Source organism: Camelus ferus, chromosome 2 (assembly GCF_009834535.1).
Source record: "Camelus ferus isolate YT-003-E chromosome 2, BCGSAC_Cfer_1.0, whole genome shotgun sequence".
Lineage (NCBI taxonomy): Eukaryota > Metazoa > Chordata > Mammalia > Artiodactyla > Camelidae > Camelus > Camelus ferus.
In genome coordinates, this window is record NC_045697.1 from 116,333,553 (window position 1) to 116,361,153 (window position 27,601).

Sequence of the window (27,601 nt, forward strand, 5' to 3'; positions counted from 1 at the left end):
TTTACATTCTTCCTTTTGTACTGTCTTGGAAAGCTCTGTCTTTAAGCCAAAGCCTGCCTCAGTCTGGACTGGGCACTTAACAAGTTCTCAAAGCCACCTGGGACTAGTGGCTACGAAGTTGGAAAGCACAGCTCCAGACTCGTGAAAGCTCAGATGAATGTTTTCTTGGGACATCCAAATATCCGAACGCCCAGCTGATGGGTTTTTAATGAGGTATCAATTAAACAGTCTTGCTTGATGTGTAGCTTTTATACCAGGTCATTATTTATAATAAGGATGAATAATAATAAATTAATTACGGTGAAGAACAGCCAGGCGCGTACTGTGTATAAATAAAAATGCATAAATTTCTTAAAGTTGTGCTAGGCTGCAGAAATAGAACCACCATACTCTCTGCCAGAATTTCAGTTATTTATAATCAGGTCGGGTCTCTCTAGGCTAGGAATCTAGGAATTCAGAGAGTGGCTTCTTGAGCATCTTTAATATTTAACGGAGAAAACATAACACACACCAAATAGGCTCACAGTTTCCTGTTGCTCTTCACAGAGGGCTGAAAAGGTGGTAGCTCTTAAACAGCATCCAGTCTGAATCTCTTCCCAGTGTCCAGAATTTTCTTACCTGCAATAAGAAACATTCTTGCCCCCATCGGCAATCAGAGAGCCCTCTGCTTTCTGGCTTTCGGGTTCTGGGGACTGGTAGTTGAAGGTACAGCTTCAGTTCGCTTAACTGAATGGCTGGCATCTCTAGCAGTTGAGTTCTCTTTAGGGAGGAGTATTTTTCTGTCCACCTTGTCAATGGGAGGAGGGTTTTTAAGGTCTCTTTAGTGGGAGAAGAATCTTTCTTTTTTAGAGTACAATTCCATCTGATCTCTGTGTGCTTGGCACTGTGTAATCTCACTGAACATTTTGCACTCCGGGAGTGGAGGGCATTGCATTTAGGCATCACAGGTCTAATCTTGTACACCAGCGTCAGCGTGGGGAAGAAGGGCTGGGCGTGGCAGAAGTGCCGGAAAGAGCAGAAATGTTTAGCAGGTGTGTAATATGGTAATAGTTACCGCCGGGCATCTGCTCTGCACCAGGTACCTGTACAGACACGGCTGACATCTCCTACACACAGCATCTCCCAGTTCTTATGACCACTGTATCAGATTGTTAGCTGTACTTTCCTTTTTCAGACAAAGAAACCGAGCCTGTGAAGCCGGGTTTTGAAGCAGGTTACAAACATTTTCTGAAATAGAATTCAGATGAAGTACGACCCAGTCTCTTTTCCCCTACGCCACGATGCCTCCCAGCAAAGCCAAACAAATGAAAAAGGAACTGGTTGGCTGGAAGCCAACTGCAAACCACAAGAAATGCAGAATGAAAGGGCAGAATGTGAATTACACAGAGGGTGAGATAAACGTGGCTGGGGAGAAATGGGGCATTTCATCATTTCCCTGTATAATAGAAGAGGGAACAATTGAAGGGGCAGGAAAACAAGGGTGTCCTGAGGTGATCGTAAATATGTCTCCGCAGAAAATGAAGTTTCAGAGGAACAGGGAAAATCGAAGAAGTAGCAGGGACTGAATGAATAGAAGTGATGATTAAGAGACCAAAGGAGAGAGGAAAAATAACTCGGGTGACCGTTATATCAGTGGCTTTCAAACCCGTCTGACGGCAGCCCAGAGTGAGCAATGTATTTTACACAGGGACCCAGTCAACCAGCACTGTGTGTGTGTGTGTGTGTGTGTGTGTGTATACAGCAGTAAAACACAGGAGCAAAGGCAACTCTGTAGGGAAAGGATAGTCTTCGAGACCAATGGCGCTAGAACAATTGGCTGTCCATACACCCCAAAAAATTCAACTTCAGCTCATACCTCCCATCACATGCGAAAATGGACTTGAAATGAATCATAGACCGAAATGAAAAACCTAAAACTATAAAACGTCTAAAGGAAAGCAGAGAGAAAATCTTTGTGACCTTGGGTTAGGGGAAGAGGTTTTTAGATGCATCACCTAAAAGATGACCCATAGAGAACACGGCAATAAGTTGGTCTTTATCCAAGTTACAACTTCTACTCCTCAGAAGACCCCATTTAGAGGGTAAAATTACAGAGACAGACTAGAAGAAAATATTTGCAAAGTACCTATTGATAAAAGACTTCTATTTGGAATATGCAAATAGCTCTCAAAAGCCTCAATAAGAAAACAACACAATTAAAAATGGGTGGAAGATTTGGACACCTCATCAGAGAAGACGCACCAAAGGCAAAGAAACATAAGACACTCAACATTATTGGTCAGTAGAGAAGCACAGGGTAAAGCTGCAGTGAGACGCCGCCACCACCTATCAGAAGGGCAAAAGTTAAGACCAACTGATTAAGTATTGGCAGGGCTGAGGAGAAAGTAGGGCTCTCTCAGATCACCGCTGGGGGGATGTAAAATGACACGACCCCCTTGGAAAGCAATTTGGCAGTTTCTATGTACACCTACTGTAGGATCCCGGCATTCCATTTAGGTTTTTACCCAAGAGAAACTAAAGCAGGTGTCCCTGCAGAGATCTGTGCACGGTTGTTCACCACAGCTTTATGTGTATCAGCCCCAAACTGAAAACAACCCAAAAGTCCATCATCAGGGAGATGAATAAACTATGGCATATTCATATGATCAGATACTACCCAGCAAGAAAAAGGAACAAACTAGCGGTAATTGTTACAATAATGTGGATGATCTCAAAATAATTATGCTTAGTGTCAGTAGCTGGGCTAAGGAGTGTGTACTCCGTGATGCCCTTGATATAAAATTGTAGAAATTGCTAATTAATTTACAGTAACTGAATGCAGATAAGTGGTTGCCTGGGATGGGGATGGGCAGGAGTGGGAAGGGGAGGGTTTCCAAAGAGGCATGAGGAAATCTGGGGGTGATGGGTTTTTAATCTAGATTGTGGTGCTATTTCAGGGGTCGTGTGGCCCATCAGCAGGTGAGAATATAAGACGCACAATTAAAATTGAATTTCAAATAGAGGGTATTTTTTAGTATGAGTGTGTACCATGCAATGTTTGCAACATACTTATACTAAAAGAATTACTCGTCGTTTATCTGAAATTCAAATTTAATTGTAGTGGGGAGGGGATAGCTCAGTAGTAGAGCGTATGCCTAGCATGCAGGAGGTCCTGGGTTCAATTCCCATTCCCTCCATTATATATATAAATAAACAAACAAACAAGCCTAATTATCTACCCCCAACAAAAAACCAAACCAAAACAACAACCAAAAATACCCATAAACAAATTCAACTGTATTTACCCGGCACGCTGCTCGTCTTTACACACTTCTGCAAAACTTAAATTGCATGCTTTAAATAGATGCAGTTTATTGTATGTCAGTTACACTTCAATAGAGTTGTTTACAAAAAAAGAAGAGAAGAAATTGGATTAACCAAGGAAGATGCAATGACTTTCCCCAGGCTTCCCAGCAGTGGCAACCACTCCAAGGTCAAAGTCCCAGTGCCAGGCTCCCTAGTCCAAGAGCTCTCCCTGTTGTTCACAGTTGATGCGAGAATATGTTTGCTCCCCAGGAAGGAAGACTAGACCCCAAGTGAGGACATCCAGATCTAGACTGATAAGGAAATTTTAATGTGTTATCACGTCTGATCTCTGCTCTCCCATGGCATTGTGAGTCCTGGATTTCACCTGTTCACAAACCCACTTTATTTTATTTTATTTTTTAAAATTAACTTATTTATTGAAGTACATTCAGTTACAACGTGTCAATTTCTGGTGTACAGCAGAATGTCCCAGTCATACAAATATATACATATATTCGTTTTCATACTCTTTTTCATTAAAGGTTATTATAAGATATTGAATATAGTTCCCTGTGCTCTACAGAAGATATTTTTTAATCTATATTTTTTAGTGGATAACATTTGCAAATCTCAAACTCCCAAATTTATCCCTTTCCACCCTCTTTCCCCCAGTAACCATAAGATTGTTTACTATGTCTGTGAGTCTGTTTCTGTTCTGCAGATAAGTTCATTAGTGTCCTCTTTTTCCCATTTTTTAGATTCCACATATGAGTGATGTCATATGGTATTTTGCTTTATCTTTCTGGCTTACTTCACTCAGAATGATGATCTGTAGGTCCATCCATGTTGCTGCAAATGGCATTATTTTATTCTTTTTTATGGCTGAGTAGTATTCCATTGTATAAATATACCACAACTTCTTTATCCAGTCATCTGTTGATGGACATTTAAGTTGCCTCTATGTCTTGGCTATTGTAAACAGTGCTTCTGTGAACATTGGGGTGCATTTATCTTTTTGAATTAGAGCATTAGGGCATTGGTTATATGCCCAGGAGTGGGATTGCTGGATCATAGGGTAAGTCTATTTCTAGTTTTTTGAGGAATCTCCATACTGTTTTCCATAAAGGCTGCACCAAACTACATTCCCATGGACAGTGTAGGAGGGTTCCCTTCCCTTCACACCCTCTCCAGCATTCACAAACTCATTTTAAGAGCAAAGTGTGGCAGCATAGTGAATCCGTTCTTGGATCAAGTGAGGAGTCATTTCATTTCAGACCCCTTAACTAGTATCTGGGAGGGCAACCCGTCCCCTGGCTGGCTGCACAGAAGAGGGTAAAGGTGTAACAAACAAGCTGCAAAAATGTAAAGTGGACCCATCTGTTGAGCACTGCTTGCTTGCTTCTTAGAATTAGACATTTCTCAATAATCCAAATAGCGGGTTCACGTGTTTTTCTTACAACCTATTTGCAGCCGTTTTTAAGCCACCTTCACTCCTTTATTATAGATTTTACAAGGTTGAGAAGCACCACTTACTAGTCTAAATTGCCCTGATCTAAGCTGCAGTCACGTCCTGCCACCTAGAAATAAACAATCCCTCCCCACTGTCCTGACCATCCGGGGACAGAGAAGGAAACCGCCGTGTTTCAGCCAAGCTCAGAAACGTTATTTTAGTAAATTACATTTTAACTCGTCTGTCACTGTGATGTGCCTTGCCATTTTAATGCCTACATTCAAAGTGGTAAGTTCCTCTTCTTTTCTCTTTTGAGGTAAACCTGGCATTAAGTCGCTGGTATGTTTCACAATGCACAGCATCATACCAGCTGTTTCTGCCCAGTGTTAGCGACGCTCCTCTCTTTGGTCCAGGCAGAAATTACCATCATCACTCAGCGCACTAACTGAGCGATGCCTTCCCGCTCAGCTCTTCCCAGTGTGGGCAAAACCAGTGCCACCCTCCCCTAATGCTATGATTTCCAGTCTATCCATATTGCTTAGTATCCTGCCCCATTTTTCTATTTAAAAAAAATTTTTTTTTATCTTGAAGTCCACTTTTCTATTCTTTAATTTGCACTGGCAGGTTAACTATATTAGCACTGGTCTCTCTGCAACTCTAATAATAAGAAACTCAATGATCACAAAGTCAGAAATGACATGGGGCCAAATGGACACCTGCAAGTAGAATGAAGCCACACTCCCTCCTGGGACCTTTTGTACAAATCAAAAAGTAAACTCTCTCATGCAAAACAGTGCATTTAAAGGAAATACTTATTCTTGCAGTGATGTTGTCAACTATTTGACTCTCACAGAGAGAGAAGCTGCCTGTCTAAAATATGCATGGAGGACGTGTGAGAGAAGGGACAGTGGGGGCACCGGCCAGATCAGGGGGCATGAGCCATGACCCGTGGGCCAAATTTGGCTCGACCCCTGGTGTTGTGCAGTTGAAAATGGTCTCCATCTTTGTAAGTGGTTGGAAAAATGAAAAGAAGGCTATTTTGTGACACGTGAAGTTATGTGAAATTCTAATTTGGGTGTCCAGAAATGAAGTTTTATTGGAATAGAGGCACATGGTTATTCTGTGTATGGCCTGTGGCTGCTTGGGTGCTACAAGACAGCGCTGAGCAGGGGTGACAGAAACATTCACTGTCTGGCCCTTAATAGGACAGTTTCCCCACCTCTGCTCTAGCCCAGAGGGCTGGACCAGCAAGGAACATGGCCCTCTCCACCCTGCATTTTTTTTTAATTGAAGTATAGTCAGCTTACAATGTTGTGTCAATTTCTAGTGTACAGCACATACATATTCCTTTTCATATTCTTTTTCATTACAGGTCACTACAAGATATTGAATGTAGTTCCCTGTGCTGTACAGAAGAAACTTGCTGTTTATCTATTTTATATATAAGAGTATCTGCAAATCTCAAACCTCCAAGTTATCCTTTCCTACCCCCTTTCCCACTGTAACCGTAAGTTTGTTTTATATGTTTGTGAATCTTTTTCAGTTTTGTGAATAAGTTCATTTGTCTTTTTTTTAAGATTCCACTTATAAGTGAGATCATATGGCATTTCTCTTTCCCTTTCTGACTTACTTCATTTAGTATGATGATCTCCAGGTCCATCTGTGTTGTTACAAATGGCAACATTTTATTCTTATTTATGGCTGAGTAGTATTCCATTGTAGATGTATACCACAACTTCTTTATCCAGTCATCTGTCGATGGGCGTTTAGGTTGTTTCCATGTCTTGGCTGGTGTAACTAGTGCTGTGATGAACACTGGGGTGCATGTCTCTTTTCGAATTGGAGTTCTCTCTGGATATATTTGGCCCTGCATTTTGTGAAGATGGGTTCTGATGGGGCCCCTGGCTTGCCTCTACTTCTGTGTTGTTTCAGTGTAAATCCATATCCTCCACTTTGAGAGCATAAACACCAAACAAGTGATAATTCAGCATAAAAAAACAGAGGGTCAAGGAGTGACTTTAAATAACTTCCTGTGGTATTAAAAATAGATTATGAAGGGAGTGTGCATCTCCCTGAATAAATCTACCTTCGCGCTACCAAAAAAAAAAAAAAAAAGTAAATTGTAAAGCAGTAAAACGTTGCATGGGGGGTGTGTGTGTGTGTGTGTATGTGTGTAAGATGTCTTCTCTTCTGTGAGGCGTTTCCCTGTATGCTCTGTGGCAGACAAGTCAGAGACCAGTGCATCGTCCACCTTCCTAGAGAGCTGCCATTGTGTTTGGTTGTCTGCTCTGGCCCCATGTGATTCAGGGTTCAACCCTGATTCATCCATGCCAGTCCCTGAAATTCCAGTCCTCTTGCCAGCGCTCGGTTTTAGGAAGAGAGAAATTACTCAGTAATGACCAATAAAATGAGAGAGGAATGCACCTGAGGTTTTCGAGGAAAGGCGTCTCCACTGATGAAACACACATCCCACCCTGCCTCTTGGGCATTGTGGGATCTGCATGGGACACCTGGAACAGCTGCAGCCTCCTTGGGCCTGAAGGCAGCCTGCTACCCTGAGGCCACAGAACACGGAGCTGGGAGGAGGCTGTGCTTCTGAAGACACCACTGAGCGACTGAGTTAAGCAACCCAGGATTCCTCAGACTTTAGAAAATCTTAGTATATGACAATGATTTCTCTTATTATTTAAGTCACTTGTGACCAATTTCCTGTTACTTGCAGTACTCTGGTGGGTTTTATTGGTTCTGCATATGTAGATCTTGTTAGCATCTTTTTTCATGGGAATGTCTGGAGCCTGCCTCCATGAAGGTAAAGAATTCTTATATTAAATTGACTATTTTAGGCACGCTTATACTAGGAAAATCCCAAGCCAAAATCAAACCGAAACAATGAAACCTATTTATTATTATCTTCTTAGGTTCCCCCTTCGGGTGACATAAACAGGTGGATAAACCACCTGGTTGCAAAGTTTTGTCAAGATGAGTCTGTCAGTTTTATTTTCCAAGTAAAAGGTCCAGAGACGTTTGTAAAACTTTTGCTCCTGCCTTCTTGCTGTGCTCACCGGGAAAGATGCGGAATTTTAGATTTTTGGATGATATCAGCACCTTCATGATGAAGTAGTCATTCTTGCAACAAATACTACCAAGCATTTGACTAGCGCGTGGCACTGGCCGGGATGCTGTGGAAGCTTCAATGCAAACAGAAGACAGTTCAAATCTCCAAAGGGAACTAACCAGGGATTGCTTGACCAGCAGATGGACAAGGCACACACTCCTGAAACAGCCGGAAAAGCTGAGCACCCCATGACCTGTGGCTCAAACCGCACTTTGAGGTTTCAGTGAGTGACAGCATCTGTCCTGAGAGCAGACGGTGCTTCCTGAAGGAGGCAAACGTGGTCCTCTTTAGACTGCACAGTGTGACCGTCCATCTGTGATGCTGTAACACAATGGCACAGGCCAGGTGACCTATGAGCAACAGAAGTTTATTTCCTACAGTCCTGGAGGCTGGGCATCCGAGATCAAGGCTCCTGGTGAGAGCAGATTCAGTGTCTGGGGCCAAGGGGGCCACTTTCTGGTGCACAAGTGGCCCTTTTCCACAATAAACTCACATGGCCGACGTGGGGAGGGGCTCTTTGGGGTCTCGGTTATAATCATGCCCCAAAGGCTTCACCTCCAAACACCATCACATTGAGCCTTAGGAGTTAACATATGAATCTGGGGGACACAGAAGCATTCGGTCCGTAACATAACGAGAAACCAGGAAACCTGAGGCCACGTCAACCTTTGTTCACTCTGACCCAGCGCTGGGTACCTGGTAGGCACCACCAATATTAGCTGAACCATCGGCTGAACTGTGTATAAGCAGCAGGTGAATTCTCGAATTCTTTATAACTCTGAAATCCAATTTATAATTCTCTGTGTAATTTCCTCGTATCGTAGCATGTATCGAGGTTGCCGTGGTAACACAATAATCCTACGAGATTATTGGAGGCTGCCTCTGATGTTTTCAGATTGTTCACAGGAGGTTTATTGTCTGAGGGAAGAACAAAGGTTTGTAGCAAGGATGTTTCTGCCTGAGACTTATTTGGCGCTCTCAGAAATTTAACAAACTGAATATTGGTTTTTCTTCCAGTTTTGTTAAGATGCAATTGACATATGGCACGGCATGAGTTTAAGGTGTAATATTTTATGCATCATGACTGGACTTGCATGCATCATGACTGGACTTGCATACATCATGAAGTGACGGTCACAGTGTTTCGTGAACATCCCTCATCTCATCTCATACACGTTCAAAATAGAAGAAATAGAAACAAAACTTTTTCTTGTGATGAGAACTTAGGATTTACCCTCAACAACTGTCATGTGTAACCTGGATCGGTGGTAATTGTATTCTTCATGTTGTACATTACATCCCGAGTCCTGATTTATCTTATAACCGGGCGTCTGTTCATGCTGACTGCCTTCACCGAAACCCCTCTCCCCCACGACCCGCCCTCCTGCCCCTGGTGACCACAAACAAGTCTGACGTCTTTTCCCATGGGTTGGTTGGTTTCTGAAGTGTAATTGACCTGAAACACTAGGTTAGTTCCTGTTACACAGCATAGTAATTTGGTGTGTCTGTATATTTCAAAGTGATCACCACAATAAGCCTAGTTGTCATGTTCACCATACTAAGTTATTACATAACTGTTGACTATTTCCCACACTGTACATAGCGCTCTCCGTGTGTGATCATCGTAAGTTGCTGATCTCTTCAGTTCAAACGCATTTCAACAACCCTGCAGTTTTACTCCCCGCCCCCAACATTTGCTGTCTTTGACACCCTGTTCTACATCTGTTTGCTCTGTGTACCCCTTGACTACACTTATTGCAGGTGTAGATGATTTTATCCTTTCATCTTTTAACCTCCCACCAGCTTTCCACGTGGCTGATTCGCTGCCTTTACTGTAGCTTTGCCTCTACCTTTTGTAATTTGCGTGTTTCTGGCGGTGGCCTTCTCGTTTTTGGTTAGAGAAGTCCCTTTAACATTTCTTGGGAGCTGGCTTGACAGTGCCGAACTCTTAGCTTTGCTTGTCTGTAAGGCTTTCCATCTCTCCATCGATCTGATTCAGAACTTGCAGGGCGAAGTGTTCTTTGCTCTAGGGTTTTCCCTTTTGTCACTTTAAACATACCGTGCCGCTCCCTTCTGCCCTGCAGAGTTCCTGCTGAGAAGTTGGCTGGTAGCCTTACAGGAGTTCCCTTGAATGTTATTGTTTGCTTTTCACTTGGTGCTTTTAATAGTCTCTACTTATCTTTAATTTTTGTCATATTAATTACAGCATGACTTGGTGTGGTCCTCTTTGGGTTGCTTCTGTTTGGGATTCTCTGTGCTTCCTGGAGTTGGATGTCTTTCCTTTCCCAGGTGAGGGAAGTTTGCCGCTATTTTGTCTTCAGATATGTTTTCTGCCCCCTTCTCTCTTTCTTCTCCTTCTAGGACCCCTATAATGTCAATGTTAGTGTCTTGATGTTGTCCCAGAAGTCTCTCAAACTGTCCTCATTTCTTTTTATTTTTTTCTGTTCTGTGGTAGTGATTTCCACTCCTCTGCCTTCCAGCTCACTGATCTGTTCCTCTGGAGCATTTAGACCATTGTTGATTCCTTCTGTGTATTTTTCATTTCAGTTATTGTATTTTTCGTCTGTTTACTTGTTCTCTATATTTTCTGAATCCTTGTTAAAAACTTCTTAACTTCTCTCTCTGTTCATCCATTCTTCTCCCAAGTTCTTTGATCATCTTTACGATCATTACCCTGAGCTCTTTCTTAGGTAGATTTTGGTTACAGTTTTCTCTGTTCATGGATATACGCGCCTGAATATGTGTTTGGAGTGAAATCTTTTTTTTTGTTGTTTCCCATTTTGGCTTATTCTTTACAATAAAAGAACTATTTCCTTGGTGAAAGAAAGAGAAGAGAGAAAGAGAAAAAAAGCAAAAAAAAAAAAAAAAAAGGAGGAGGCTTGGCTCACTTTACAAAGACACTAGTTAGCGATCCTAAGAAATCTGGATAAAAAACTTACAGAAACAAGAGAACATTTCACGTTTTTTAGGAGAAGGGATGTTACTTTATCTGAGTTTTGGATTACTCTTGGCAGCTGATGGAGGATGGACCGGATAAGAGAGAAACTGGAGCCATGACTGGTTAGGAGGTTATCATGATAAACCAGACGAAAGATGCTGAAAGACTGTTTGCCAGCACTGCCTGCCTCTCACCGAGAAGAGACGCCCCTTGAAGGCAAGGTCTTGGCTTTGTTTCCTGTTGTATCCCCCACACTCAGAACAGTGCTGGGCACATAGTCCAATAAATATTTGTTACATAAATGAATACATAAATCAGCGAGAGAGTAAATGAATAGATGAGTTAATGAATTAACTGAAACACCGCAGATGAAGAGCGGAGGTCAGAAAAAGACATTTGCCTCGGCACGGAATTTTCTGAATTCTCTTGTTCTACTGACACAAGCTACTGCCGGGTCCTTTCCAAGTGTTGATGAAGTGTTGACAAGCAGATGAAGTTTGTTGGAAACTCTCCCAGATTCGCCTGTCTGTGTTCTTCCCAGCCTCTGTGGCACCTGCTTCTTTAGTGTCCACTGTCTTCAGAGGTTGGCAAACTACGGCTGCTGGATCAAACTTGTCCTGCCACTTGCTTTGGCAGGGCATGTGGGCAAAGAATGGCTTTTACCTTTTCAAATAGTTGGGGGTGGGGAAAGCAAATGAGTAATGGTTTGTAACATGTGAAAACTGAAATTATAACGTCTTTGTCTACAAAGGTTTATTGGAAGACAGCCATGCTCACTCGTTTACACAGTGTCCAGAGCTGCTTTTGGCCCACGAGGGCAGAGCTTAGTAGTTGAGACGGAGGTTGTATGCCCCGCATGCAAAGCCAAAAATTTTTCCTCTCTGGCCCTTTACAGGAAAAGTTTGCACACCCCTGGTCTAGAAGCACTCTCGAGAAACACTTCGATGCTTATTCACAGTAAGAAATAAATCGTTTATCACTGATAAAGCTCCCAAAACATATTTTACAAAATGTAACAAGTAAGACAAAGCATCAAATTGCAACAAGAAACAAACAAGAAAGAGGAAGAGACACTGATGATAATACTGCTGTATCTCAGGTGTCAGGTTCTCAGATAAGCACATCTTTAAGTAAAATTAATTAATTAACCCTCATCTTCCAGCAAGGCCACCAGATAGGCGTCACTGTTCCTGCTTAATAGATGAGAAGCTTCAACTCAGAGGCCTGGGTCACAAAGCCAGCACAAGACAAAGCCAGGATTGGACCCTACAGTAGTTTTAATTTCTTTTTTTTTTAAATGGAGGTACTGGGGATTGAACCTGGGACCTCATACATGTTAAGCATACGCTCTACCGCTGAGCTAAACCCCTCCACCCCCTGCCATTCCTGCACTAGTTTAGCTTCAAAAACGCATCCTTGACTGTAACTTTAGAATTTCAGAACCAGAGGAGGAAGTCACGTTGGGTGCGTACAGGGGAGACGGAAAGCGGGCTCTACTCCCTGTCCTTGAGATCACAGTTTCTCCAGGGCAGGAAGGTGCAGAAACAGGACGCACAAAGCTTGACGCAGGTGTTAGTGGAAGCACGTCTCCTTCCCCATCACGACATGGCGCTCACGGCGGAGGACCGACGCTGGGCAGCTCTGTTTATGTAGCACAGCTGTGAGTGGTCCCACGGGAGCTGGTCCTCAGCCGTGAGTGAGAACTCCAAAGAAGACGGGCACTTGAGGGTTTTGTTAACCCAGGAGCTGCCAACTTCACGGCTGGCGAATGAGGGCTGGAATTTTGGGGAAAAGAATGGAAGAGCCAAAAAAGCCTGCCATATGATGAGAAAAGTTAACTCCCTACGGGATGTTGCAACAGCAGCCAAACAAAGATGCCAGTTGTTAAAGGAAGAGTTAAGACACCGTGGATTGGACAGGAGTTGGAAATTTTGACCTTTTAAGCAGGGAATTGGATCCAGCAGAGAGTCCAGGCTCTGGGGAATGAGGGTTAGGGGAGGAAAAGTGGGTCATGTTAAGAAAACACCCATAAAACTGCCCATCAGGAGAGCCACATGTCTGTGTTGCTGGATGGGTGGTGATAGGCGGACCTTCGGTTAGGTCAGCCCTGGGCCGGCTCCGGGGGACTGCTGTGAGCTTGGTGTCCTGTACCTGGTGCCTGCATCAGCTGTGGTGACCAGGGGGCGTCGTCCCAGAACTTTCTGTGCCTTGCACACAGCATCCCGCTATTCCTAAAGCACGGATGAGGAGATGGGGGTTCAGGAAAGTCCCGTGACTTGACTGAAAAGCCACCGAGAACCTTGAGTCTCTGGGGAGCCCATCCCCACGCTTTGTTTGCAGAGCACACGTACTTCTCACTCTTTGGTCTGAAACAAAGGGTCTAGACTCAGGTGCCAAGGAATTGCTCTTTTAAAAAAAAATGGACTGCGGTCCACAGGGTGAAGAAGGAAAGACGGCGTATAGACGCTTCTCTCACATTCGCAGCAGTGTGAGGGGACGACGAAATTTTAGCAACAACTAAAACATCACACAGAGGGTCATTATGTCCCCCAAATCAGCAGGTGTCTGCAGGATGCCTGCAGGTGGCCCAACAGGGACAAAAGATCCGTGTTTACGTAAGTTTGGGAAACGCTAGGTTATTGGACACAGGTTGATCTACCGCTGGATTTCTCAGGACTGTTAACATGTTTTCATATTCTGGGAAATTCTAAAAGGCAACCGGACAGTATTCCCAAGTGTACTGACGGTGGACCACCCCTGCCCCGACCCAGACGTCTCCATGCCACTCATGGGAACAGCATTTGGGGAATATTTGGGAAAACACCGACCTCAGCATACCCTGAAATTTCAGTTAGACGAATGAATACAACTCTAATTTCATCTTGTTTGGAGATGGTGAAATTTTACTGACAGCAGGGGTTTCGTAGGAGAGCCCTCAGGTAGCTGTCACGTTGGGAGAGAAAAGAGTTTCCGCGGTCTGGCCGTTCACCAGAGCAGTTGTACCTGAGTGGGAACTGGACCCACTGGCGAACACGCAGGCATCACCAGGAGCCGTGGTGACTAGGGGCTGGGCAAATATCCGCCCACATCCTGCATCTGGAGAGCCACTTCTCACATTTTCAACTTCTCTGGAAAGCTTTGATGACTTTTCTAGGCACAGACCTGTTACCACACCAACCACTCACTCCATCCGAGCATCTGGTCAGAATGTCGCCCACCTGTGCTCTCTGTAAACTCTGAGCATCCCTGACCCAGAACAAAATGAAGGGGCTGCAGGGCTGGGGGGGGGGGGGTAGCCAGGTGACACCACGACTGCAGCCAAGGCAGCTTCCCCCTCCCAGGCCTGGGGTCAACTTTGGGTAAGAGGAGTGACGTTCCTTCTTTGTGTCCCCAGTCTGCCTGGACCGTCCTGCACCTGCGTTGGTTCCGGGCCTTCTGAAACTCCTCTGGGGCCAGCAGCTCACTGTCGACTTTATGCAGGACCATTCTCCCCGAAAGTCTTAGCTCCTTTATATGCTCACATCCTTAACTTTCAGTACCAAGTTTACCTCGGGGGTCAGCCACCCAGACCTCCTCTTATTTTTGTTTGTTTCACCCACTTCCACAATTCCTTGATTCCTTTTTGTTCATTGTCTTACATTTAAAAGGCCAATATATCTTAAATACCCCTGCCTTTGGGCATCACCTGTTAGACAGTGTCCTTCTCATCTGATAATTTCTTCCCTCTTCCAACGGCTTCTGATACATTTGGGGGAATTTTCTAATTCTCGTTTCAGGCTTTTATCCGTGTAGCTAAAACATCCCGATGTCTAAAGGCCTGCCTCCTGCAAACGTGGCCTGCGTGAGGATTTTTAGAGTACAGAACATGTCTGCATTAAGCCGGTTAGAAACAAAGCCGTGGCGTGGGGCGATTAAGACTCCAAACTGTGAGCCAGCCTGTGGGGGAGGGAAGGGCTCGATCGCTGTGGCTCTGGACAAGGGACCAAGCTTTCTGTGCCTCGTTCCCCAGTGATAAACTGGCGGAAACAATGCTCCCTGCTCCCTTTGGATGGTATAAGAATTAATTGCATTAACGCATCTCAAAGGTTTATAACAGCACCTAGAACCAGGAAATGCTGTACCATCATTAGCTGCTATTATTTCTACCGCTAGAATAACAAAAGCACCTTAGAAGAAAGTGTGGTGATTATTTATTTTTTAAACTGATGTTTATTTATTTTTTAAATTGACGTATAGTCAGTTTACAATGTTGTGTCAGTTCCTTGTGTACAGCATCGTGATTCAGTCATACACATACATACATGTATTTGTTCTCATTCTTTTTCATTATAGGTTACTGCAAGATACTGAACGTACCTCCTTGTGCTTTACCATAGGACCTTGTTGTTTATCTATTTTATATACAGTAGTGTGTGTCTGCAAATCTCGAACTCCCGATTTATCCCTTCCCACCCCCTTTCCCCCTTGCTAACCATAAGTTTGCTCTCCATGTCTGTCTGTGAGTCTGATTCTTCTAAACATATTCTTTTCTCTGTTGAAGGCCCAGATTATGTAAAGGACTATCTACCGAAGGTTCCCCAACACACCGCCTATATCGGAGAAAAGCGTCCAGCCCTAGAAAAAACGGGAGATCTCCAGTATCTCTGGAGACCCGCCTCCAACCGAAGCTTACCAGCAAAATACAAGTCTGAGTACGTGGGTGAAATCGGTTGGGGAATACCACAGTATGGTTTTATCAACAGAACAAGGCTTCAGACTGGCTTTCACATCAAGGTATTGATCTTGAATTTGCATTCCTCCTGGCGTCTTGTTTTTCTGGTTCAAATGCTCCCTGCGTTGGCTTCCACAGGAAACGTCATGCCCATGACCTGTCATGGCGAAGCAGTGGCAAATGAGTTTTTGCAGAAAGATGAGTGTGTGCATCAGTGTACTTCCTACGGCCCTTCCCTTCATCCCTTTAAGACAGGAGAGGAGGGATGTGAAGAAAATGAAGCTGTGGGCAATCCAAGAGCATTTGCACTTGGCTTTGGAACGCAGTCAGATTCCATCTAGGCTGTGACATTCACACATGTCCCCCATTCTCGCGCTGCTTTGTGAGTGGGTGGTGTGAAAGGGGAGGCCTGTGCTGGGACTTCCTCCACAAACCCAGAAACCCGCCCAGGGCTCTAAAACCCACTGTGTGGATCACGCCTTGAAGCCAGACCATCCAGGCTGTGGAACCAGAGGGCTCCTAGGAACCTTGTCTTATTTCCGTTCTGATGTGGATGCAGGCATGAGTCCATGCAGTCTCCCCGGAAACGGAAAAGAGCACGGGTGATTTTAGAAGCAAAATTTGAGAAATGGGACTTTTTTTTTTTTTTCCAGGCAGACCCTTAGCCTGGAAATTGAACATATATCAATTAAGCATTAACTGGATTTCTTTTTTCTCTTTTTTTATATTGAAGTATAGTTGATTTACAATGTTGTGTTAATTTCTGGTGTACAGCATAGTGATACAGTTACACACATACATGTATATATATTCCTTTTCATATTCTTTTTCATTACAGGTTATTACAAGGTATTGAATATAATTCTCTGCGCTGTACAGTAGGACCATATTGTTCATCCACTGTTTTTTGTTTCGTTTTGTTTTGCTTGGTTTTTGTTTTTCGGGTTTTTTGGGGGGCGGGGGGAAGGTAATTGAGTTTATTTATTTTAACAGAGGTACCAGGGATTGAACCCAGGACCTCATGCATGCTAAGCACGCGCTCTGCCACTGAGCTGTACCCTCCCCCGTCCATCTCTTCTGTACACAGTAGTGTGTATCTGCTAATCCCAAACTCCCAACTTACCCCTCCCTCTCCGCTGCCCCACTGGTAACCACAGGTTTGCTCCCTACGTCTGTGAGTCTCTTTCTGTTTCGTGAATAAGTTCAGTAACTGAATTTCTTAAAACAATCCAGTCCGGCCTCAGACAGTAAAGGTTATCAAAGGAAAACCCTCCTTCTGGCCCAGCCCTGGGCAGTACGAGCTCGGCCTGTGAAGTCGCACAGGTGTGGGCTTGACTCCTGACGCCGTGACCCTGGCTGTGAGCTCACCTCCCCGCCCGCTGCCCCTCCACCACGTGGCAGCGTTCCGAGAGCCCGCTTCCTAAGACCACCTGGGTTCCGATCCGAGACCTGCCACCCACCAGCTGTGAACGGGCACAGTTCCTTAACCTGTGCACCTCCGCTTCTCACCATGACTCTCAGCCTGGACCTTGCTGGGCTGCTGTAAATAAGCCTCTGTGAAGTGCTGGGCACAGAGCCCCACACGCGGCAACACTGTGTGTTTAACGGCGTTAGTTATGTCGTGAGGACTCACTCTGGGGACACGAGGAATGCACTCCGCACCGTGCCCGGCACAGGCCTGACACCCCACTTCAGCGATCAGTGCTGTGGTTGCTGTACTTCTGCCACTCAGGGCCGGTTACACAGAGTGAAGCCTCAGCTTCCTACACTGTGTCCTCATCCACTCAGGCCGTAAAGAGAAAGATCAGAACGTTGACTGAGTATCAGACGTGGCCACCAGCGAGAAGGGGACAAACCCCAAAGCAAGGCAGCTGGTTTGAACAGTCTAGAAGCCTTGCTGCTTCTCCTTGGGTGATGCCCGGCTTCTGTGCACGGCTGTCCATCTGTCTGTCTGTCTTGAGTGTGTACAGCTGTGCATCCAGGATCCACGTCAACCCCAACGTGGCCTTCCAAGAAGGGGGTCCTTCCGTTTTCTTCAATGGAATTTCACAGATGACTGTAAATCACCGCTCTTGGTGGTAGCCCTGTCCTCTTAACCCCTGTGGGGCTGGCCATGAGCCCCTTGGAGACCTCCCCAACCTGAGGCTCACGCACAAGTAGCTCTCATTGGGCTCCTGAAGTGAGGGCCGTTGCTGGTCACCGGTACATTTTCTTGGCTCCGGCCTTTTGACAGTAATTATTTTCAAAGATGTAACAATCTTCAGATAACAATCTTCAGCAAGTCTTCCTCCCCTCTGCCCACCGCACCCCAAGGGATATGTTGTTGGTTTTTTTTTTAATTCTTATTTTTTATTGAAAGGTAGTCGATTTACAATGTTAGTTTCAGGTGTGCAGCAAAGCGATCCAGTTATATATATACATACATATATATGTATATATACATATATGTTTCCAGATTCTTTTCCATTACAGCTCATTACAAGAAGTTGAATGTAGTTCCCTGTGTTACACAGTATGTCCTTGTTGTTTGTCTATTTTATATATGGCAATGTTTAAACAAGTCTTGAAGGATTCCTTGGACTTAGAACTTTATCATGAGAGCAAAAAGATTCATTGAGAGTGACTATACGTACTGGTGAAAAACCACAAATGAGGAGGGGAGGGTACAGCTCAGTAGCTCCGTGGTACAGCATGTGCTTAGCAAGCATGATGTCCTGGGTTCAATCCCCAGTACCTCCATTAAAGTTAAAAAGGCTAAAAAATGGGAAAAAAGAACCACATATGATTTACCCACCAGAAAAGCCTAGGTTTTGTCATCAGGGCTGCTCACCTGCCTCCCAACCCTCCTAGCCTGGGCCTGGTCCCCACTATATCCAGGGCAGGTGAATGTCAGCTTCTGGCCTCAGACCTGGATTCCTTATCAACTCAGGGCTTCAGGTAGCCTCTTCCAATCAATGAGACTCCGCACAAAGTGACATTTGAGCTGATACACACACACCCTCCACGCCTAGAAATAAGCCCCTAATTACAAATCACGTGTGACATGAATTCGCGCCCTCCTCTCTAGGGAGCTGGTCGAGTCCTTCGTGGGATGTAGTGCAGGGCAGTGTCTCAATCCATGTTCTGTTCTCTCTCTGGTTCCTTGTCCTTGGTGCACTGCCATCCCCTCCCAACGCTGTTCACATCCAGAATGGTCCCAACAAGGTGACGCTTTGTTTCCATCTAACTTTAGTGACGCCTCAGTGTCTCCCATTACAATAGCTCAGAATTTTGATTTTTAAGCACAAACCTTCATCTAGCGGATTGTTACAGCCAGAGCAGCTGCTCTTCCTAATTTACTGCTCCAGGTTCATCTAAGACCCGCAGCCCAGGGGGCACCACCAGGAACTCTTGGTAAAATGCCCCAGGGCAGCCGCTTCCTGCCTGGGAATGGTCCTTCCTCGCTGGGGCACCCGGAGGGGTTCCACAGATCATCTGGATTTGGGTAGAAAGATAATAACTTCCAGGCTGAGGGACACCTGAAAAATTTCCCCACATTGCAGAAGTCAGTAAAAACCACGATATCGGGTTTCCCTTCTGGGTCTTTTTGGGTTTAGTTATTTCCTAGTCACTCCTGTGCGGGTCCACAATGTATGAATAATGCACGTGTAATAAACCAGGAAAGATCGGTGCTTTTGTTGTTGTCTCAGATTTAAGAGCAGTACATCCTTTTTTTAAAATGGATTTGGTCTCTGCAAAGCTGTATGTGTTGTTTCTGCAAGGAGCATTTCTCTAAGCGCCTGGTGGCTGGGCTTGTCTCCGCTCCCCTGGCCTCCTGACGCTCTGCATCCGACCTCACGGCCCAGTGATTTCAGTCTCTTGGTTTTCCCACGGAATCAGTGTCGCACTGGACTTGATAGCTGACTCTTCTTAGGTGTGATCCCAAAGATAATATTAAATCAATGAATCATGGCAGATACTGCAGCTGATACGTCGTAACCGACACACTGATACATTGCAGTCATACAGTAGAACACCTTGAACGGTCCAGTCCGTGTGTAATAAGGAGAACCATGGAGACCCGTCAAGACATTTATATGTGATACAGTGTAAAATAAACAAAGGAAAATCTTCCAGGCTTTGAAACTTCTGCCTCATTTATAACTGCCACAAATTCCCACATTATGACTGCAGACGGCTTGTCTGTGAGTTTTATGGACATGTGAACAGGCTCCTTGATGGATGTCAAATAAAGGTTGCATCCAAGGCTGGTTGCTTTATCAGACATTTTTCTCACTGTGAATTTATTTGGAGAAAGTAAACATAAAAAGAGCTCCCAGTGACTGAGTATTTACTCTCTGAGAAAGTTACTATGATTTTTTTTAATTGAAGTATAGTCAATTTACAATGTTGAGTTAATTTCTGGTGCACAGCATAGTGATTCATATATATATATATATTCCTTTTCATATTCTTTTTCATTACAGGTCATTGCAAGACATTGAATATAGTTTCCTTGCTATCAGTAGGACTTTGTTGTTTATCTATTTTATATACAGTAGTGTATATCTGCAAATCCCAGACTCCCAATTTATCCCTCCCCTCACCCATTCTCCCTTGGTAACTATATGTTTGTTCTCTACATCCATGAGTTTCTTTCTGCTTTGTAAGTTCGCTTGTTTTATTGTTTTTAGATTCCACATATAAGTGATCTCATATGGTATTTTTCTTTCTCTTTCTGGCTGACTTAGTATGAAAATCTCCAGGTCCATCCATGTTGCTGCAAATGGCACTATTTCATTCTTTTTTTTATGGCTGAGTAGTGTTCCATCATGTATATACATCATGGCTTCTTTATCCCGTCATCTGTCAGTGGACATCTAGGCTGCATCCATGTCTTGGCTGTTGTAAATAGTGCTGCTATGGACATTGGGGTGCAGGTGTCTTTTCGAATTAGAGTTTCCTCCAGATATATGTCCAGGAGAGGAGTTTCTGGGACATAGGGTAAGTTTATTTTCAGTTTTTTGAGGAATCTCCATACTGTTCTCCACAGTGGCTACACCAAACTACATTCCCACCAGCAGTGTAGGAGGGTTGCCTTTTCTCCACACCGTCCTCAGCATTTTTCATTGTGGACTTTTCAGTGATGGCCATTCTGACTGGGGTGAGGTGATACTTCATTGTAGTTTTGATTACTTTCATTTTCCAGAAGAGGAAACTGAGGTATCGACACCCGAAGCTACACAGTTGGTCAGTGAGGGAGCCAGGATGTCTGCCCAGGCTGTGAATTCAGGGACTTAGAGGAAGTCCAGCGTGAATGAGAGGAAATGATAGAAAATGAAGTCAGAACGCTGGGTTGGAGCCCCCACGGGAACACTCAACGTGTGTGGTTGCTTTTCTGTAAGGCAGGGTCTGGCTGGGTCAAGCCCAGTTGCCTTCTCCTAAGGCAGGCATCCTTTCTTCACTGTGCTCTCAAGCTTCTCCTGATGTTCTCTGTATCTGTACACAATATACTTCCTTTATAATAGTGAAGTGAATTAACCTGAGTAGACATAATACCCACATACTTGATAAGAAAGAGCTTAGTAATAGTTATCTTTGGATTTCTATGTAATACCCGTTCTATAGTGTTTCAAAACATATCATCAAATACAATCTTTGGCATTTGGAGGAAAAAAAAAAAACAGCAGAAGACAGTGAGGTCCCCCCTCCAAACCGCACCGTCTTTCCAGCCCCACATCGTGCATCCTTCCAAACTCCACCTTCACACAACGTGTCTTGGAAAGTTTTCAGATTCACCTGGAAAAGAGAAGTATTGCCAGTGTGGAGCTGGGCAGTAGGTAGACCATCAATCACACATTTCAGAATTTCTGGATGTTTTTCATCCCCAATTTCTCATTCACCTTTGGGTTCATGTGGGCGAATCACAGTCTTGTTAAAATTCCAAAGATCTCACACTGCTAATCTCCAGGTGGTATTATCAATGCAGAATACTTTTAAAAGATAATAAAGCTTCCTTTTCTAACCAAGTTATAAAAGCAAGCTAGAAAATAGCTTTTCTAAAATTAGGCGTGCCTTCGGGTATCTGCTGTTTCTTTCCAGATGGGTGTGTGTTTAGCTCCCACTTTTTATTTCTTAGAGTTATTGGCATCTCAACGGTTTGCGGTTTCCTACAAAAATAAAGACATTAGCACCTTTCATCCTCAAGTGCTATATAAAGTTGCAGCTCTTCTGATTCCCCAGGAAGCTTCTAGGGGTGGAGGTCCACATGCTGACCCTCTGTACGGGAGGAGAAACCTTGGCTACGGAGGCCAAAGACCCCTCCTTTTTCCCAGGAACCGTATACACAGGTGTCATATTTCCCCCATTTTATGGCTTGGCTTTGTAGCATTCCTCAAATAAATCGAAGGAACTTTCTTGTGTCTGAACTCCAAGAGAATAAATTTTCAGTTTGATACTTCCTTTCTCAAACAGACCATGAGAACAGCAAGTGAGACGTGTATCGCTGACGTGCACTGTCTGTGCTGTGTTCAAAGCGGTTCCGTGAAGAACAGCAGGTTTGGGAGAGGAAGCGTCTGTCGGTAGCTGGGGACCCTGCCCCCACCCCGGCATTTCCTGGGCATCCCAGCCCCAACGACCTGGCTCCCCAGCCAAACGCCAGCTTCCTCCTTCTGGTTGTGACTTTGTAGATGATTATTGGTGAACTGGAAAAAAAAAAGAAAAAAGACATCCTAACCTTCACATCTTTTGTTAGGATGTGGAAATGTAAGAACAAAAGAAAGAACAGGAACTCAATGTAATTTAGAACCCAGTGGGTGATTTTAGCCCTTAATTAAGGAAGGCTAAAAATACACCATGGTGGTTACTAGCTTTTGGAGAGCTTGACATGCATCTTGAATACGCATCTCAGTGTAAACATCACATCATTTTTTTTTAAATTATACTTCCTAAAGTTAGTATTAAGCATGTGTCATAGGTCTTCAACAAATATTATTTGATAATAGGGAGACAAAAATCTAAAAAAAAAGATTGTATAAATTAGGATGGGTTTAGTAAGCCTGATGTTTGGCTCTGCAGCTGGGCTTCTTTAAATATATTGTCAAGACTTGTGTGTGATCTAATATCTCAAGCACAGGTGGCTAAAATGCCAGGACATATGTTTTCTAAATCTGGCATTTATCCTAGGTTTTTCAGATCTTTGCAAGAAATTCTAATACTATAAATTTAGGATTATAACTTTCCCTCCTATTCATTTACTACACTTCCAGACTGCTTCAGCTGTGTTGACCAAGATGCACTGAACGCATAGCAATCTAGAGATACCTATCCTCTTCCCAGGACTGCATCTAGGCTTCAAGAAATCTTAATTGAGAGAACTGAAAACAATCCATTCAGTAGAGGGCCCCCTGGTGTGTGGTCCCATTCTGTCTCTGGGCACAAAGAAAATGGCACTGAAACTCCATGCTTTGGAAGCCATGTGAGCTCCTGCAGTTGAGGAAGAATTCATAGGATAGTGTCTTTGCAATGTTGAAGTTTTTAGTGCGACTGTTGTCTGCAATTGGACTGCACGGTCCCAGCCACATTCCAAATGGCTTTAAGCAGCTTGAGGTCTGAGATCTGTCTCAGATTTGACTTTGGACTGACAGCATCTACAGTTCTCCTCCTTGTGCTTCACATGTTGTGGATGATATGGTCATCAAGAAATGATGGGGTAGGGGAGGGTATAGCTCAAGCAGTAGAGCACATGCTTAGCATGCACAAGGTCCTGGGTTCAATTCCCAGTACTGCCTCCATAATAAATAAATGAATAAACCTAATCACCCCCCCTCAAAAGGAAATGATGGGATATGTCTTTCTCTATCTGATTTACTTTACTTTGTATGATAATCTCTAGGTCCATCCATATTGCTGCAGATGGCATTATTTCATTCTCTTTTATTCTTTATTCCACTGTAAACTTCAATAAAAATAAAAATAAATTAAAAAAAAAAAAAGAAATGATGGATGATGGAGACTGAAATCCCTTCCCTTCTCATGCAGAATCTTCATTAAGAGATTAAGTTGCAGAAGGGCAGAAAAAAAATGAGCTTTCTTTAATGGTTAATTTATAGTGTTGTGTTAGTTACAGGTGTACAGCAAAGTGATTCAGTTATACATACGTATAGATACATACATATCTATTCTTTTTCAGATTCTTTTTCATTATAGTTTCTCACAAGCTATTGAATATAGTTCCCTGTGCTACACATTCGGTCCTTGTTGTTTACCTGCTTTACGTACAGTAGTGTGTATCTGCTAATCCCAAACTCCTAATTTATCCTTCCCCGACCCCCCCCCCCACTTTAGGGGGAAGTGAGCTTTAAGTCTGCAGTGGCTTGAGAATTACTCTCCTCCTAGCTTATTTGATAGTTGTTTGAGAGCTACTTAGCATTTATTTTTAACTGCAACTTAGTTATAATGTTCTGTTCACAAAGCCTGAGCTGCCACCCTCAGTGTAATTCTGTGTTGCAGAGCTAATTGGACAATTAACTTGGGAGGAGCATGCTTCCTAACCTTTGAATTAAAACAATGCCAACACATTAGACAACTCCAAGGGTGAGAAAGGTCGCCAACCAGGCACTTGATTATGTTCGGAAACCGCACTGAGCGCAAACAGACACTCGGGAAGCTCCTGTGTAGCTTTGCTGTAGCTTGGATAGTCGAATTCACTCATATTTCAGAGGCTGGTAGGAGCTATCCACCAACTCTGGATAAAGGGCTGGTAGCAGAATGACTGGTTTCTCATCACAAATCCTAACAATCCCCAACACAATAAGTTCCAGTCTTGCTTTAAAATAAAATCCTAGTGTGTCCTTGAAGTATAGCATGAGTAAGGAAAACGTGAATCTTCCTGGAGAACTGCAGAAGGAATAATAGAAATGTGCCTTCTTTCTGGGAATAAGTGAGGTAGCTAGCATTCTTAATGCTTTTCAGGGCAAATCTGTGTTTGTGGCCTTTATGAAAAGTTGACTGTGACTTACCTGCAAGAGTAGCCAGTTGAAGAACTTTTATTTTCCCCCTTTTCTCTCTTTGCATGCTAATCTGCCTACTAGTCTTTAAAATGCCTCAGTTTTCCCATCTGTAAAATGGGAAATGCATTAGTTTTCTATTGGGCATAACAAATGACCACACAGGTGGCATCCCTAAAGCAACACCATCTATTTGCTCACAGTTCTGTAGGTCAGAAGTCCCGGGAAGGCACAGCTGGGTTCTCTGCTCAGAACTCATGCAAAGTCAAGGTGTGGGCTGTGGTTGTGACCTCCCCTGAGGCCTGGGGTCTCTGCTGAGTTCACGTGGTTGTGGCAGATTACAGTTCCTTATGGTTATAGGACTGAGTCCTGTTTCTTTGCTGGCTGTCGGCCAGGGACCAGTCTCCACACCTAGAAGCTGCGCATATCCCTTACTACGTGGTCCTCTCCATCTTTAAAACCAGCAACAGAGACGCTCCCTCATGTCATATCCCTCTCATTCTTCAACTCCCCTTGGCCAAGAAGAGCCCAGGTCCTCTTAAGAGCTCACCTGCTTAAGTCAGGCCCACCGAGGATAATCTCCCTTTCTTAAAGTCAGCTGATTTGGGCTCTTAATTACATCCGCAAAGTCCCTTCACAATAGTACCTAGAATAGTATGTGGTCGAATATCTGGGAGAAGGTGTGCATATCAAGGAGTGAGAATCTGGGGGTGTCTTTAGAGTTTTGTGAACCATACGGATAATAATACCTTAGAGTATTGTTAAATGGATTAAGTGTGTGTAAACCACTCTGCATAGTATCTGGTGTAATAAGTCTCAAGAAATAGGAATGAGCATTATTAATGTCTCCATGCACTGTATTTTCTTGCCTATGTGGATTTTCAAATTATAGTATGATCAGCACATTAGGAGCATGATGGAATATGTTTCTCATTATTTGGATACTCCACAGAAAACAGAGATACTGGGCCATAGTCAACACACGAAACTCAATGTTTAGTCTATTTGCTGAAAGTTGAGGTACTAATTCAATTTACTTAAAAGCAGGGCAGTTTAAAAAAAAAAGAGAGAGACTAGGATATAATTCATGTTGATATTCAAGCCCACATACAACGTGGCATAAAATGAAGTGTGGGTCTCTGCATGGTTCACTTTTCGCTTTTTAGTAAGAAAAATGCATCACAGAGTCCGTGCCTTAAACACTGGCATTTTTTTCAGAGAGAATGGTTTTTGTTTCTACCCGTGCTCTGAATATAAAATGAATATTCAAATGCTCGAATCCACACAAAGGCCTTGGAGCCCCCTGTCCCCCTTGAATAGTTCCAGCCTAGAATAGGCAACATTATGCACTTTGGAGATGAAGTGCCAACTGATGAGAATGCTTCTCACTGGCTGTGGGAAGAAAGGCCCCTAAGGGGTTAACAGTCATATTTTGCAAGTTGAGGCAAGGGAATAAAAAAAAAATACATTAGCATAAGAAAAGATAGCCTTAGGGGATATTTCCACTCAGATGTTTGGTACTAGGAGCTCTGCGTTACCAAGGAGGAGGCCGGTGAAGAGAAACCCTAGTGTCTATGCATTCTTGGAATACACTGCCATTGTCCTGATGGGGTGAGAAAGACCTCATAGGTTTTGAGATGAAAACCGGTCTTTTCTGGAAAGGGAAGTCAAAATTGGATGCATTAAGAAAAACATCTTGAGTTAAGTATAGCAGCAGAACAACAGGATTCCTCAGTGGTGTATGCCAGGGCTAGACTAGAGGTGGTTTAAGATAAGTCAAGGCATTAAGCGATGATTTTCGTTGTTAACTAGAATGGGCCCCAGTGTCTGCAATTAACTCAAATTGAACAGTTTTTAACTCGTTTCAGAAATTGTGTCTGATTTACAGTATCTGAATGTAGTTAGCAGATGTTTTTATTAATACCCAGACTTATTTAAAGATTGATTAGTAAGCAATATTTTCCATTTCAAGTTATGATTATTGTCACTAGTTGAAAACATTCAAAATAACTGTAAAAGATTCTCACTGATATCCTTAAGATAGACTATAATAATCAGTTCAGCTGTACCTGTGCCTAATGAAGATGTCGAATTAATTTTTGAATCAGTCTTTTCTTTACTCTTATGAATAACTGACCAGTGAAAAAGTATTTTTTTGATTCTGAATATCATTAGATTTAATACCAAAGTGAGCATGACTGTTCCAAACAAATCATGGTGAATTTCATTAGTAAATTAAGACAGAGAAGGTCTAGTTAAATTCAGATACATTTTTTGTGATGCTGATTGCTATAGGAGACATGGGGTGGGGGGTGGCAAATGAATCTGTTGTATGTTTCTAAGAAAAGTCTTTCCAGATTAAGACAATGAAACTTTTGGTTATTAAAAATGGGAACAAAGATCAAAGAAGATTGTCCAAAAGCTGATAATAAGATTATTTAGAAGTCAGTTGAGGGGAGGGTGTAGCTCAGTGGTAGAGCACTGTGCTTCACATATATGAGGTCCTGGGTTCAATCCCTGGTACCTCTATTAAAAGATAAGTAAACCTAATTACCTCCACTGCCAAAAAAAAAATTTTTAAAAAGAAATTAATTGATAAGGTCGATTTTCAGGGAATCACATGTCAGAAGTTAATTGGGAAACAATGATTTTGCCATTATACACAGATTATCACTTTTCAAATTTTGTATGGAAGAGTGGGTCAACCTTGCCTTTAAATCTTGTCTATTTTGTTCCTTCCTTGGTTTGTTTACTTTATATATGGAATTAAAGATGTAGAAGTGATCAAATTTTTAGGTCTTCATCACTAAGATGACATAAGTAAATAGATTTGTTTTCCCAACACAAATAGCTCAGAAGCATTTGATCAGGAAAGTCACTGTAAACCAAAGCTGGAAGAAAAAGGACTGAAAACAGGAAAGATGAAAAACAGAGTACCAGGTGATTCCTCTCATGTGAACATTATGATATGAGTTTGCTGCTTTGTGCGATGTTACAACTCCAGTGTCCCCCATTGATGTGAAAATGTAAAAATGCTTTCCAAAACTGAAGTGAACTACTTTTGATAATCCGTATCATGGTTTCCCAACCCTAGTATGGAAAGTTGAGAAAGGAT

General features: G+C 43.3%; 1 protein-coding gene across 1 annotated transcript in view; it reads left to right on the forward strand.

Moving 5' to 3' along the window:
* C2H4orf45 (chromosome 2 C4orf45 homolog) overlaps positions 1-27,601 on the forward strand; it is an 82,589-nt gene that overhangs the window by 21,427 nt on the left and 33,561 nt on the right. The window contains exon 2 of the mRNA XM_006181295.2: positions 15,329-15,561. Within this exon, the coding sequence (XP_006181357.2) occupies positions 15,329-15,561 (233 nt within the window). The remainder of the gene's footprint in view (positions 1-15,328; positions 15,562-27,601) is intronic.